The 15865-nt window shown below is 44.4% G+C and overlaps 1 protein-coding gene across 5 annotated transcripts in view; it reads left to right on the top strand.

Annotated features, from left to right (window-relative positions):
• The window catches only part of ADGRB1 (adhesion G protein-coupled receptor B1), a 264233-nt gene that overhangs the window by 168950 nt on the left and 79418 nt on the right, over positions 1-15865 (top strand). For all 5 annotated transcript variants that reach the window (XM_031947288.1, XM_031947290.1, XM_031947291.1 and 2 more), the window contains exon 18: positions 2537-2678. In XM_031947288.1, coding sequence (XP_031803148.1) covers positions 2537-2678 — 142 coding nt within the window. The remainder of the gene's footprint in view (positions 1-2536; positions 2679-15865) is intronic.

Below are 15865 nucleotides of genomic sequence, written 5' to 3' on the forward strand. Positions count from 1 at the left end.
TCCTCGTCCCTGTTTGACAAGGAAGAGTCAAAGAAATAACTTCTTTTACATTTTTTAAAATTCTTAATATTGATTTATTTTAGGAGGTTTTTTTTCTGAATTAGGTTTTTTCTTGGCAAATGTTGATTTGAAGTTTTGATAATTACTCCAGTCAAGTAGGAATTTTAACTGTCACCTAGCTAGGAAGGACTCCTAGTCCCACAGTGGGGCTCGTAGGAGAATGAATGAGAAAAGAACTCTGGTGAGAGCCTAGGGGTGTGAGAATGACAAGGAGGGCTGTGGGCCCCTCCAGCCATCCTCACCAAGGGCCTGCAAAATGGTGAGCTCTCAGGTGCCAGCATCATGATTTTTCCATGTGGGTCACTGAAGTCAGCATGATAAGGAGCTCTTGAACCTCAGGGCAGAGGTAAAGGGAAATATGCTGGGGAGATGAGGACCTCAGACATGAAAGAGCGAGGAACATAAATTTAGAACAAATGGCTGGACCTCTCCCCAGAAAGATATGTCCACTCACTGGTCATCAGATAAGAAATACCCTGAAACAAGGAATCAGCTTGCATCTGGAATCTGATGACCCAGGTTCAAATCTCATCTCTAATACTGACTATGTGAGTGTAGACAAATCATTGAACCTTTCTGGGTCTCCATTTGCTGAAGGGTTTCTCTGGTTCCTCTCAGCTTTGACCAATAATCCTGTGATCTATGGCCCTCGTTGCTAAAGTTCTGCATTGTAAGGGATTACATAGTGGTAGTCATGGGAGGCTTCTTGGAGGAGGGAGCATGACATAGACTCTACAGTGTATTGGAAAGAACAAGACTCAGAGCCCAGAGTTGTTGTTGCTGTGGTTGAGTCGTTCCAGTTGTGCCCGACTCTCCGTGACCCCATTTGGGGTTTTCTTGGCAAATGTACTGGCTTAATTTGCCATTTCCTTTTTCAGCTCATACAGAGAGCCCAAAGACCTAGTTCTAAATCTTGGCTCTGACAGAGCAGTAACTGTGTGTTCTTGGACAAGTACTTTCCCCCGCTTGGGGCATCAGTTCACTCACATGTAAGATAAGGTTACTGGGCTGTGGGATCTTTAGGGCTTTTCCGATGACCGGAGCTCTTTGGATGGATGGTTTGTGGTCACTCCTGCCCCCGCCCCCATGGGCAATGGGAAGGTCCTTCCTCCTGTTGCTCTTACAAGAGTAGCTCTTACTCCTCGCACTTCCAGCATCCACCTGGAATGTCCCTCAGGAGCCCTCCGCTTCCTCTTGTAGCCTCCCCCGAGACTTTAAAGGTATTTCTCCCCTAAGCCTCTTCTCTTCCTTGACTGATAATGAAGCTTTAGAGGGGAAACTGAGATACTCTCCTTTATATCCTTCCATGTGCAATTCCATTCGCACAAGCTAACCTTCTTACACCGTCGCATCCATGTGCCCACAGGTATACCCCCTCGGGGCTCCCCCAGTCACATGTACTGTCACATACACGTACCCCAAACCCAAAGGTTCACGTGCTCACACCTCCCCAGCCCCCTCGCCCTTCTGGCGTGCCATACTCTTGCACAGATGTGTATTCTTTCACACTCACATCCACTCACTCCACACCCCCTCCCCCTTCCCCCTTCCCCCTTTGTTTTCCCCTGTGGAGTCTCTGCTTTCCCTTCCCCCTCCAGGCTGGGCTGGTGGGTGCCTTGGGCCCGTAGGAGTGTGTGTATTTGTGTGAGTGAGTAAGGGTTGGGCTTTTTTTTTGTGGTGATGGTGGTGGGGGTTGGGGTTGGGGGTTGGCGGCTCTCCAGACTTCAGCAAACGCCTGGCATCTCTACCCACTGCTGGCTGGGTAGGCAACTCTCTCTGTCTCTCTCTGTCTCTGTCTCAGTCTCTGTCTCTCTCCCTCTCTCTCCCCCTCCCTAGTTTCTCCCCCCATCTCTCATTGCTCTCCTTTCTGTCTCTCTTGCTCAGGCCCCCTCTGACTGTGACTCCCTCCTGCCTTCCTTCCCTCACTTCTCTCCTTGGGTTTATTGGGTTCAGAACTCAGAGGGCTCCTGCTGCTGGGGGCGGGTTTGGGGGGAGGGCGGAGAAGGAGGAAGCTCTGGGGCCTCAGGAGGAGCAAAGAGATGGAGTTCAGGCATCTAGGGGCTGGGGACTTGGCTGGGGGCAGAGGTGAGGGGGGCTTGGACCAGGGCAGCCTGGGGGGGGGTGGGAAAATTTTCGACAGATGGATAGCTAAATGGACTGATGGACAGACAGAGACTGTAGGACAGCCGGCCAGCCAGCCGGCCTGCCAGGCGAAGTCCCCTTGGCTGTATTGTGCTGGCCAATGATCCCTTAATGATTTCATTCCTCCCTTCTCTGCTGCTGCCTCCTCTCACGCTGTGTTTTCTCTCCTTCATGTGTGTATGTCTCTCTCTCTCTCTCTCTCTCTCTCTCTCTCTCTCTTTCTCTCTCTGCCTCCCTCCTGCTTGGCCTCCTCCCCCCGACTTCACTGCCCGCCCCCCCTTCACCGCCTGCCTCTCCGGCCCCCCACCCCAACCACTACCTCCACCCCTTCCAGATCTTCCTCCTCCTCCTCCTCCCAGCTCGGCCCCTGGTCCTGGCGAGGCTGCCGCACGGTGCCCCTCGATGCTTTCCGAACCCGCTGCCTCTGTGACCGCCTGTCCACCTTCGCCATCTTAGCCCAGCTCAGCGCTGACGGGGTAAGTCCTGGGGAGACCCAGGGAGAGGGAGAGGAAGAGGGAGAAAGGGGGAGAGAGAGAGAGGGTAAGAAGGAGAAAGAGGGCGAGGAGAGGGAGAGGGAGGAAGAGAGAGGGAACGGGAAGCAGGGAGGGAAAGAGATGCTGAGAGACAGAGAGGCAGCCCATACATACAGACTTGGACTGGGAGAGAGAGAGAGAGAGAGAGAGAGAGAGAGAGAGAGAAGAGTGCTGGGGGTTGGGGGGATGGGGAAGAAGAGAGACAGAAAGACAAGATGGGAAAGCTTCCCCAATGACATTGAAAGCGCTAGATAGAAGGCGTCAGGTGCCTGCTGCTGGCTCTGCTTCTGCCTCTTTCCCTGCCTTGGAACCAGGGGACCGGGGGATCTGGAGGGACTTGGAGGAGGGGACCAGGGGCTTGTTCAGGGACCCTGTGGGTGGCCGGTGCCCAGCTAAGAAAGGCAAGCAGAGGCTGGGCTGGGAAGCTCTGGTCAGAAGTGACTTAACGGGATGTTCCAATAGCTGCACAGCTCGGGCCAGGGATGGGGAAGGAAGGGGGGGAAAGCAGGAGGTGTCAGGGAAGGGAATTGGTGTCCGGTGCTGTCCGATGTCCAGCTCTAGGGACACATGAAAGGAAGATTGGGTCCCACTGAACATGGGGCAGCTCCATCATTCTCACTCCCCTCTTCTGGGCTTTTGTGATCCTCCCGTCTCTCCCAAAATCTCCTTCCCTCCTCCAAAGAAATCTAGGGATTGAGTAGTCCAAGGGATGGCAGGGGGAGGGGTATCTTAGCTATAGGACTTCTGTGCTGGATCTCACAATGGGTTGTGAAAAGAGCAAGAGTTTCGGCTAGCCAGATCTGCCAGAAAGTTGGTTTCTTAGACTTTAGACTTGAGAATAGAGCAGAGGAATCTGGGAACTGAGTATTCTGGGGAGACTAAAAGAGTGAGCATTGGAGTCTGAGGCATGGGAGGGGGCACGGAGGAGAACCAGAGCCTGAGAGGGAATTTGGGTTTTTGAAAGTGTTGGAATGGGTTTGGGCAGGCTGAGGTATCTGGGGTCTGGGGGGGGGGGTTCTGAGGTATTTGGGGACTAAAGGGAGCATCAGTGAATCAGAATCTGGGAGAGAAAGGTGAGACCCTGAGGTAGTAGGGTCTCCTGAGTGAGGGGGAAATAAAGGAACTTGGGGATCCCACTGGCATTGAGAATGGGGAGGAAGAGCTGGGAGGATGGGAGGGTGGGGACTGAGACAGAGAAGATAAGGGACCCAGGACCCAAAGAGAGGTAACCAAAGGTTATGGGGCCTGCAAGTGAGAGGCTTGAGAGGACTCTGAGGGCTTGTAAAGAAGATGAATGGCTAGGAACCTGAGAGAGGTAGGTGAGGGCTTTAGAGGACAGAGAGGGGAAGTTTAGGGATTTGAGGGACTTATTGGGGAAGCTAAAAAGAAGATAAAGTATAAGGCCTAAGAAAAAGGATCAAAGTAGTCCACAATCTGGGAGAAGGAAATGAGAGATCAGAAGGTCTGGGAGGGGGACTCATGGGATACAGAATCACCAGGTTTATCTGGAATGGCAGAGATGGAAGAGATCTTTAAGAGGAACTGAGACGCCCAAATCTTAGGGGTAAGGCACTGAGAGGAGAGGGAAGGATGGTGCTGTTGGCTGGGGGAGGGGAGAGTTGTTCCTAGAACAGCATCCCTCCTCCGCTCTCTCCCCTAAGGCTCTGACTGTCTGTAAGGCTGGGTCTCAGTGCACTCCTGGAGGAGCCTGAGGGCCCCCAAGAGCCCAGTCAGTTGTCTCTGTTAACCACAAGCATGGTTCCTGGGATCTGCTTTGGGGTTCTCAGGGAATTGGGGCAGAGCTGCTCTAGCCCTATCAATTAGACCCATAGGAAAAAGGGAGGACCAGACACTGAAGGAATTAATTTGGCCAGGAGGAAAATCAGGAATAAAAAACAAGGGCTGAAGGGATTTTGGTATATTTCCTGCTATGTGGGTTATATTATTGTTATTGTCATTATTATTATCATTATCACACTGGCTCCAATAAATAACTCAGTGCATTTGGGGGGGGGTCTTTGGATTTCCATGGGAACTACAATGGCTCCAGAGTACTTATCCAAGGTGGGATAAATCCCACTAAAGTAGGATAGACCAGCAAGCCCAGCCAGTGCTATCATTCCTTACCTTCCAGACTTCCTGTAAAGAAATCTCTCAGCAAACCTTAAAGTGCCCTAAAGATAGAAACTGTTATTCATTTTATCCTTCTCCACTAAGAGGGTCCGCTGGGACAAGGTTGAAATCAAGCATCTACTCCCCATCAATTTCTTATCAAGACAACCCCCTTTTTAGGAAATCTAGGCCAGCTTTGGGTTCCTGCATGATGGGGAACAATCAGAGTCCTGTAGCATCATCTCTCAATGTCTAAAAACAGGATAATAAGCAGTCAGTGCAGCTAGGATATTGCTACTGGTTTGAGAAAGAGACATAGTCCCTGTCCTCAGGAAGTCCCTGGTCTGAAGTCAAAACAGGGAGCTATATGTGAAACTGGCATCCATCTATTTAGTATCAAAGCAATTAGAAGATTAAATCCAGGTAATTCAAAGGGGTCTCCCTCCATTTTTCCTTCTGTAAAATGGGGGTGGGACTAGATGGCTTTTGTAAGGTTTTTCTCAGTATTATAGACAGGCTATGGAATTCCTGTTCTGAAGAAATCAGAAGATATTTTTTAACCATATTTAAAATATGTGATTGGGCAGAAGCATCTTGAGGTGAGTAAATCGAGGGAATTCCACTGGCAGATGACAGTTAAGTGGGTTTGATCTAAGAAGACTACCTGGAGGAGGTAGTCACCCCAGGAAGGGAAGAGTCAAGTTTCCACCGTAGCTATTGGTTCTTCCCTTTGATTTTGGTCAAAGGCTCTGAGACAGATTAGGAATCATAGAAACAAATCCCTTTAGAGCTACAGGGGAATAAATCAACTACCTTAAACTCCTCATTTTAGAAATAAGGAAACTTAAGCCCAGAGCAGAGAAGGGAATCACCCAAGAGAACCCAGCTAGTAAGTCATTCAGGTTTCACTAAGTACTTATTCTGTGCCAAATAATATGCTAAGCTGAGAATACAAATAAAAACAAAACAAAATAAAATAAGACAGTGCCTGCCCTCAGTGAACTTACATTCTAATGAGGAAGACAAGCAACTAAGAGTGGAGGTGGGGTGGGAATGGGATGGAGATACCTTTAGGGAGATATGGTTGCCAATTCTGAAGAGTCGGGATTAAAATTGGGAAAAGAGACAAGGAGTAAATGTGATTGATTGACCTAGGCAGTTCCTCAAAATGGAGATTCTAGGGAATTTAGAACTCACCAGTAGGAGAAAGGGATCTCAAGGGCAGAAGGTCCTTTCAGGGCAAGAAAGCCAAAGAGGTAAGAGGAGGTCTTGATCAGACTTCCAGAGCAGGATCCTTTTCACTACAACACAATGCAACGTGACCCAAGTCACTGACTCCTAGACAAGAGAGGGAAGGGTTCATAGCCAATACAGAGCGGATTTCTCCCTGGTCTAGGATGAACTAAAATATCCTAGAAAGGTAGAGCTTCAAGAGAACTTTCAGTGTTTGGTCAACTTTAAAGGGCTTTGTAATTGTGACATGTTATCATTATTAATATTATTGTTATATTCATAGTGCTGGTGATGATAGTATATCCAACTACCTTGTGTTATAGATGGGAAATTGAGGTCCAGAGTGGGGTCATAAAGTCATTCAACCTGTCAGTATCAGAGTCCAGATTCTAAACGTTCCAATTCGTCTGAATCTCAGGGAACTTTAACTTGTCAGGCAACCACCAATCACCAGGGATTTAGGTCATATGGAAAGAAGGATAATGAATGTGATAAGATGCTGGAATAGTGAATGTGTGGATGCTTTGCCAAGAAACAGATCTCTGTAACCCAATATGGTATTTAAGGAAATTGTCTTTTGTATTGGGGAAAGGATTATGACTAGATGTGAGAACCTAAGACTTGCTATGCTTTTCAGGGTACTTCTCCACCATCTCCTTTTAATCCTCCCAACAGCTTTTGGAGCAAGAAGGACTAGAACTCTTCTACTTAGGGAAAAGAACCAACAGGGACTGGACTCTGGATCTCCTGACTTGGAGATAATGGTTCTCTTCTAATTACTCTGCTAAGTGAGATAGTACAAGGATATTGAGGAAAGAACACTATTTTTTCTTGTCAATAAACAAGCGTTTCTTTTCTAATTCCCTGTCTACCTCCCCCTCCCACTGAAAAAAGAAAAAAAGAAAAATTTTGTATAAATATGTATGGTCAAGTGTGTCCAGAAATAAATGTCTAATTCTATATCTTTAAGTTCGCCACATTTCTGATGGTTAAATCATATTTGTACCCAGAAATTCTGGATTTTAATCCTGGATCTAATAACTTTGTGACTCTGTTTCATCATCTATAAATTAAGAGATTAGATGACCCCTCCAGATATTTCCAGCTCTAAGTTCACCAAATTCCAACTTTTATTGCCACTTTTATTTCTCTACCTCCTCTTACCTTTCTTGCTTCCCAGGGACCCCAAAGCCCATATTATAGGATCTGAAGTTGGAAGGAAGGTTTTTTTCATTGTTATACTGGGGAATCCTTTTGTGAATGGATTGGCCTGGATGTTTGCTGGCATTCCTTCCCAATCTAAATTTTGTGAGTTTTTTTGGAAACCCTAAAGATCATCTAGCCTGCTTCCTTCACTTTACAGATTGGGAAACTGAGCTCACAGAGATAACCTGACTTACCGACAGTCACTGTCTTAGTAAATACAGCTGAGACTGGAAGCCATGTCCTTTGTCTCCAAATTCAGATCATTTTCACTGACTTCATGCAGCCTTCCTGACCCCTATTTTGCCTCACTGAGGAGGCTAGATTCACACAGATTGAGAGTTATATAAATTGAACAGGGTGAATTGGAACTGGATTGAATGGATCACAGACTCCAACCAATGTAGGGTTTTGAAGAAAGGAGAAATCTCTATAGCTGGAGCATTCTAGAAAAGCTTCATAGAGGAGGGTGACTGAAGATATTCAAGAAAAGGCTCCTGAATAGTTCTCTAGGAACCTAAACTCACTAAGGCTGGGCAGCCTATGAATTGACTTCCCAAAACATTCTCCCTAGGAAACATCCTAGGGCCTTTCTCAGTCCAATAGTGCTGAATTATCCCCCTCTGTCCCAGTGCCCTGACCAACACAGGTTTGCAATTCTGTGCCATCCCTCTCCCCAACCCCCTAAACTGACTTGATTTCTTTTCAAGAGCTTTGGAAGGTCTTTTTTTGGACAGTTCCCATTAAGTATAATCCAGCAAAAATGTATTAAAGACTTCCTGGGTGCAGAACCCTGGGCTCAGCATTGGAAAAGTTACAAGGTTTAAATAAAATTCAATGCTTACCCTCTTTGAAGCTTAAGGTCTATCGGGGCTATAGAATACAAGCACAGATAACTTTAATTCACTGTGTTACCTGATAAATGCATTAGAGTCCTACAAACAAACTGCTACATAAGATCAGAGGAAAAAGTGTTTTTTTGGTGGGAGAAGGGGGGGAATTGGGAGGTGGTGAAAAAAAAGATCAGAGCAAGTTTCCTAGAGATGGTATTTGAGTTGGATTTTAGAGAGGTAAGCAGCTGGGTGTAACAGTAACTAGATCATGGGGCCTGCTATCAGGAAAATATAACTTTGAAATCCACCTCAGACTCTTCACAAACTACATGACCATGAGTAAGTCCCTTCACTCTGATAGCCTCCTCTGCAATGTAAAATGGGATTAATAAAGGCACATACTATATAGTTATTGCAGACTTTAAAAGGGTATGGACACACACATACACACATGGTCTTAGTGAGATTTAATTTTTTATAGCTTATATGGAGTATTCCAAAAGTCACATACATGCATACATGTATGTATACATGTGGTGTCATATATATGCACCTATAATAACTATTAGTATTGAGTGGGTGGTAAAGCATTCCAAGCATAAGAAACAAGAAGAAATAGTCTGAGGATAAAACAGGAAGGCAATGGCTGGCTTTGGCTTGAAGTGGGGAGTTTCCCAAGTGTCCAACTTCTTGTCCTGGAGGGGCAAACTGTTTGTTTTAGTATAGGTCTGAATCCACATTACTAGTATTCTATCAAGAAGAGAAGGGGAGGGACAGCTAGGTGGTGCAGTGGATAGAAGTCAGGAAGATTTGAGTTCAAATTCAACCTTAGACACTTAATATTTCCTAGCTGTGTGACCCTGGGCAAGTCACTTAATTCCAACTGCCTCAGGAAAAAAAAGAAAAAGAAAAAAAAAAAAAGGATGGGATTTGGCATGGGGCAGCTATGGGGCACAGTGAATAGAATACTGGATCTGGAGGTAGGGAGGCCTGAGTTCAAATCCAGCCTCAAATACTTATTAGTTGTGTGGCCTTGGGTAAGTCACTTAACCTGTGTACCTCAGTTTCCTCATCTATAAAATGAGCTGGAGAAGGAAATGGCAAATCAGTCTGGTATCTTTGCCAAGAAAACCTCAAATCAGGTCATAGTTTAGTCACTGTTGAAAATGACTAAACAACCATAAAAAAGCTTCTGAAAGGAAGGGATTTTTCATGGGCTGATTCAGAGAGTAGTAAATAGTGTTCCCCTTATGGGAGGGATGTCCACTTGTCAGAGGCTCCTTAACCTGAGATCTGTAAAAGTTTAAGAAAAATCTTTTGATAATGACCTGTCAATCTAGTTGCTTCCCTTTGCCATCCTACGTATTTTATGTCATACATTTAAGCCCATACATCTGAGACTCCATGAAGTTTCATGACACACACACGAACAAGGTTAAAAGCCCCTTACCTAGCCCGGGGCCCTCATTGGACACAGAAGGTCACAGGCCTGGGGAGAGAAGCAGCTCACCGGAGATCACATAGCTTTTAAGGGGCAGAATGGGGAACAGCTTCTCCCAGCTTTTCTCTCTTTGGGGAAACGGGGTTGGAACTGCTCCTCCAAGTCAGGCTTTTGCCAGAGCAGGTCAGGTTTTGCTAGAGATGCGGAGGCTAAAATAAGAAAGCAGAGAAAAGGTAGGGCCAGCCAGAGCCTGCAGGTGGCCGGCCCAATTCCCCGAGCCCAGCGGGGACGCGTAAGAAAAGAGGCCGCCTCAGATGAAGGCGGGTCGGCTCTGGGTCTGGACTCCCGCTTCTCCTGGTGGCCTGGCCTCCTTTCCTAATTGGATGTGGTTTCCACAGGTGATTTTAGAAAGACAGACCCAGCATGGACAGTTAAGAGCTGAAGACTTGGAGCTAGGGGACCTGGTTCAAATCCCATCTCTGCCACGGACAACCAATGCAGCCTTGGACAGATCAGTAAATCTCTTGAGACTTGTGTCCTCATCTGGGGGGAAGGGAAGGGAGAGAAAGGAGAGGGGTCTAAATCAGGTATTCTTAACCTTATTTGTGACATGAGCCCTTTGGAAGTTTGGAACCCTTCCAGAGCAAATTTTTTTTAATTAAAACAATATAATTGGAGGAAATGCTAAATTTCAATCAAAGGTCAGTGAAATAAAGATATATATTATATATATTTATATTTATATATTTGTATATGTATATACATATGTATCATTGTATACATGTGTGTATATAACGATACATATAGATACCACATTTATGTATAGATACATTGTATATGTATATAATATGTATGTACATTGTACATTTGTGTATATATATTTACATATATAATGCATTCACCTCGCCTAAAGTTATTAAATGAGAATTTAAGATAACAATAGCTCCTGTTTTCTAAAGGATTACAAAGCTGTTTGTCCACCACAGCCCTGTAAGATAGGTAGGAAACTATTAGTCCCAAATCAGGTAGAAATTATGATTGACCTGTCCTGGAGGGAGGAAGCTTAGTTCAGAAGCTACAAGCACTAAATGAGCAGTTATGGGAAGACCTAAGGCCTTAACCCCACCCTTGTTTGTGATCCTGAGCAAATTATTGTACTTCTCTGGGTTTGTTTCTCCACCTCAGGGCCTGACTGACTCTTCTTTATCCCTGAATTATACTGAAATTTATGTTTAGTAGAGGAAGGCAGGAGGGGAGGGGAGACAAACTAGCCCAGCTCCCATTGCTGCCTGTTTGAAGTGATCTCTCTGTGACATCTTGGTCTAGTGAAAAAAACACTAGTCATGCAACTGGAGCCTTTACATTGACTATCTAGGGGTCGGCCAAGATGAGTTTCCTCATCTGTTAAAAAAAAAAGGGAGTAAAAACTCCCTAAAGTAGTACTCCTTGAAGGCATGAAAAGTGTTTATTGAAAAGGACTGGGATTCTGCTAACCTGGGTCCTAATCTTAGTTTTTCTTCTTGCTGCTCGTGACCTTCAAATCCTTTAATCATCAAGTCATTTTTTATTTCTATTTTTATCTTTTGTTTTTTTCATTGCCTTGATTTCTCTGTCTTCCACTCCCTCCTCTTAAAAAACCATCCTTATAACAAAAAGTTTTTCATTGTCAATTAACTTCTTTGGGAAATAGTTGCGCTAAGGATTTGAAATACTCTAGAAATGGGTGGTACTATTTTTTTCTGGATCTCATTTCCTGAAACTTCCTGTCGTATGGATTGTCCTGGGCCTTGGCATCAAGAAGAGCTGAGTTCAAAAACTGTTTTCTGACACTTACTAGTTAATTGACCATAGGCAAATCCTGTGCCTCCATGTGCCTCAAGCAATTCTCTAGAATTTATCTCCTAAATCAGAGCAGCTAGGATGTGATCTGTGTTGCCAGAGGCAGCTTCTTATACTTACAAAATTACTGATCTTTTGGGGAGGAAAAAGTCCTGTCTTTTAAATATTGTATTGATACTCTGTTTAAAAAGATTATTCTCACTTCTCAGTGGTCCCATTTCATCCCCAGAGAAACTTCTCTTGTAACAAAGAAGTATATATTTTAAAAAAATAATCCAGGGATGTTGGCTGTCTTAACAATGCATCCCTTTTTCAGCCCCCATTGTGCATCACTTTTCTGCTGAGAAGCATCATCTTAGTCTGACTTCCTCTTCTCTTCCTCCTGCCCTGGGCTCTTCCAGAGATCTCTTCCAGAGTTATCAGATCTCAAGGCCTGAGGGGATTATTTAGGCTATATCCTCTGCTCATGATCTCATCTTCTTCTTCCAAGCAGCTAACCACAAAGAAAATCCTTTGTGAATAGATTTACTGATTCTTAGCTCTCTTCAAAGCAAATTTGGGTTCTGCCTTCTCCACAAGTCTTCACTGATTCCCTCAGTAATTAATGGACTTTACCTTTTGAAATTATTTTATATTCACTTTATGTTTTCTTTTTTGCATTCATATTTTCCACTGAGTCAGTTGTGAGACCCTTGAGGGCAGGTACTAGTTCTTTGTTTTTTATTTGTATTTAATTTCTTTGCAATTAATGCTTATTGGATTTAGCTGAAGAATAATCACTGAAGGAGTTGGACTAGCCCTTCTAAGGCCCCCTATAGTTCAGATCATAGCGGCTGATGTTCTACTCCATTTAGGGCCCAGTACAGGATGGGATATCCAGGAAGTACTCAGTATACTAACACTTGTAGGATCAGGCTTAAAAGGGATGTGGGGAAACATTAGGAAGCCTCCAAGCAGGACCAGGGAGGAGATGGGGGTAAGGGAGACCAGCTGCCCTGTCCTAATGAGGGCAGGATGAGGCAGATGGCTACAGCAGATCGGGGTTGGGGAGAGCGAGGGAGAAGCAGACTGGAGGTGCATGGAGAATGAGCCCTCTATCAAGTAGTGCATGTCCATTTGCAGGTGACAGAACAATAGGCCAGGCCCCAGGGTCTCCAGCCAGCCGGCCAGCATTGGATAAGAAGCTAGCTAGCCAAGAGAATGTATTTCCTCTTCAGAGGTCATGCCTCTGGTCATTCCTTCCTTCCCCCTGCCTCCAGGATGCTGTCTGACCTAGTACTCTTCCAGAGTAATTCCTTTTCCCTTGGAGAATAGTTTGCTTCTTTGTGATAGAACTGGTAGCCTTGGACATCTTCCTTCCCCACTGTGGACCTTGGTTTCCTCTTCTGTAAAACTAAGAGTTGTGATAAATTGTTCCTAAAGTCCTTTCTGCTTCTAACATCCTGAGAGTCTTGGTTGTATTACTTACCACTAAGAAAGAAAATTAAGAGTCGGGGGCTCAGTGTTGTTTCTTCTGAAGGGAGAAGGGCTACACTAACTTCACCCACATACTGTCAGTCAAGCCTTCTGGTGAGCCTTGTGTTTGAGACAGATAGGTTTGAACCCAGTTTGTGACCAAGGTCAGGCTTTAGGTTATAATTGTCAAGAGAAGTCACTTAACCATTCAGTGTCCAACACAGTTCTTCAAGATAACATTCAGAGATGTTAATTTGCATGGATAGTTCACAGACTTGATCCCTTCTCCCCCCAAAGGCTTATCACTTTATAGAGTGTTTTAAGGTTTTCAAAGTACTTTATTCACATCATCTCATTTGATCTTAATAACAGCCTTATGAGGTAGAGACTGCCATTTTCCTTGTTTGGCAGATAAGAAAAAGCAGACTTACCCAACATCCCCTAGCTAGTGGCTATTGGGTTAGATAAGATTTGGAACCATATTATTTTCTGACTTCAAAATCATGCACTTCCCAATAGCAAAGACATAAGATTTAGTCTCCAACAAATAATAAGACATCAGTCTTGGGAAGTAGATAATATAAGGTTTTTTTTAATCTATGTTTTTCAGAAGAGGAAAATCTCATTTCTAAGAATTGAAATGACTCAATAAGTTAGGGCCAGTTCCTTCCCTGCCCTGTACCTCAGTTTCTTCAAATGTACATTAAAAATTTCTAAGTTTATGACTTGTGATCATCCCTTCTCAGAATAATCACAAGATAACAGTTAAGAAGATATTAGAAAAGATCTAATTCAGAGCAGCTAGGTGGCTCAGTGGACAGATTACCGGGTCTGGAGTTAGGAGATCTGAGTTCAAGTCTAGCCTCAGACACTTGACACTAGCTGTGGAGCTCTGGGCAAGTCACCTAACCCTTATTGCTTCACCAAAAAGAAAAAGAAAAGAAAATATCTCATCTAAAGTCCTCATGTGACAGTGAAAGAAGGAAATGGGGCCCAAAGGGAAAGGAACTTGGCCTTCATATATGGCTAAATCAGGACCAGATATGAAACTAGAACTTAGTTTTCCTGAACTGACTGTCATAATAGCCCCATGAAGGCAGTAGCATAGGAATTAATGTGCCTGATTAACGGATGAGGAAAGGAAGGAAAGAAGGGAAATGAGAAATGATCTGGCCATTGGGTATTAGAGTGTTCAAAGAATCATAGATTAGAACTGGAAAGGATCTTAGAGCCCATCCAGTCCATCTCCCTCATTTTACAGATGATATATCCAAGGTCACCAAGCTAGATAACATAGAAAGCAGGATTTGAACCTAGAAACCATTGTTCTTTCCAATACATGATTCTGCCTCCAAAGTCTCCTGAACCCCAAACAAGGAAAGATAAGATTCTAGCTTGAAAGCTCCAAGAGATCTTAGAAACCATCAAGTCCAATCCTCCGGGTGAAGAAACTAAACTTAGAGGAATTCAAATCATTTGTCCAAGGTCATAGAGAAAATAAATTTGAAATGAGGGATTTGAATCCAGGTCCTCTCACACAGAAGAAGTGTTCTTTTCATTTACTGCACTGTTGGGAAATACGAATATTATTACACAAAAGGATGCTCAAATGTTAATTGATGAAGATAATTAGAAACAATGTGAGCAAATGATGAGTTATGTGGCATAGGAATTCCCAGGAGGGAGAACTCAGCAAGGACTGGGAATTTCAGGGATGGGTGACTGCCTGAGGGAGAGAAAGTTGGGGCACAGTGGGTAATTAGCAAGGAGGTGGAAATGATCCTAGTTAGTTGACTGGAACAGGCTGAGGGTAAGTAATAAGGCTGCCGATTGGGTTAGGCTTTTTTTAAGGCTTTGAATGCTAGGCTGAAGTATTTGGACTTGATCTTTTGAAGCCACGATTCTTTGAGTGGGTTTGAGTTGGGAGGGGTGTGAGAAACTCTATTGCCTTAACTCCACTGCTGAGGTCTCCTTTGGCAGTTGGCTTCAGGATTCAGGCCACAGTCAGATAGTGGACCTCAATGCCTTGGAGGCAGGAGCAGGGTCAGGTGGTGTGAGGTAAAGAGAAAGAGTGCTCTAGGTGCTTCAGTGTTTCTGGATGTTCTTCTTTGTGTCAGCTTGTAAAGTAGGTTAGAGTAGCTGGAAGCCAGCAAAACATTGGAGACAGATGTGACCCCAGACTGAAAGGAAGGGAAGGAAAGGTGATAGAAGAAGGCGACAGAGGCAGATCCAGAGAGATAGAGGCAGAGGCATAGAGAAAAATACAGAGAGGAATTGAGACAGAGGAAATGATAGAGAAGATGATAGAAAGAGAAAAAAGAAAATAGACAAAAATAGGAACTAAGAGAGGAGAAAAACAAAGGACAGAAACAAGAGAAGAGAATTGGGGAGAAAGAGTGTGAAGAAGGGAGAAAGGGGAAGGGAGGGAGGGAGACAGAGCTATAGACAGGGAGAGAATGAAAGAGAGTAATAGAAATGGGAAGAAGGAAGGGAAGAAGGAAGAAAGAAAAGGGAGAAAGGAAGGAAAGAAAATAAAAAAGGGGAAGAAAGGAAACAAAGTAGGAAAATAAAGGGGAAAAGGAGGAAAAAAGTAGAATTGTCAATGTAGTTCCTTCTGTGGATGCTGTGTGAGACTTAATTGTCAGTTGTCCCTCTTTAAACTGCCAAATTCCTTCTCACCCCTCCACTATTCAAATGCCCTGAGATATAGTTGAGAACAGCAGGTGGGGAATTTAGCTCAAAGCCCTGTGAATTTGAGTAAGGGATTAATTACTAGGATGAAGAGACAGACGGGAAAAGAATGCTAGAATATGAGAACTGGAAGTCACCTAATAACACAAAGTATAGAATATAGAATTCTGAGGGACCTTAGAGTTAATTTGCTCCAGATCTTTTCCTTCCCCTATCCCCATTTGACAAGATGAGGAACTGAAGCCCAGAGAGGGGAAATAACTTGACCATGATTGCATGGTGAATTATTTTCAGAACCAGATTGTCAGGCTTCTGATCCTAGG

This window comes from Sarcophilus harrisii, chromosome 1 (assembly GCF_902635505.1).
Source record: "Sarcophilus harrisii chromosome 1, mSarHar1.11, whole genome shotgun sequence".
Taxonomy (NCBI): domain Eukaryota; kingdom Metazoa; phylum Chordata; class Mammalia; order Dasyuromorphia; family Dasyuridae; genus Sarcophilus; species Sarcophilus harrisii.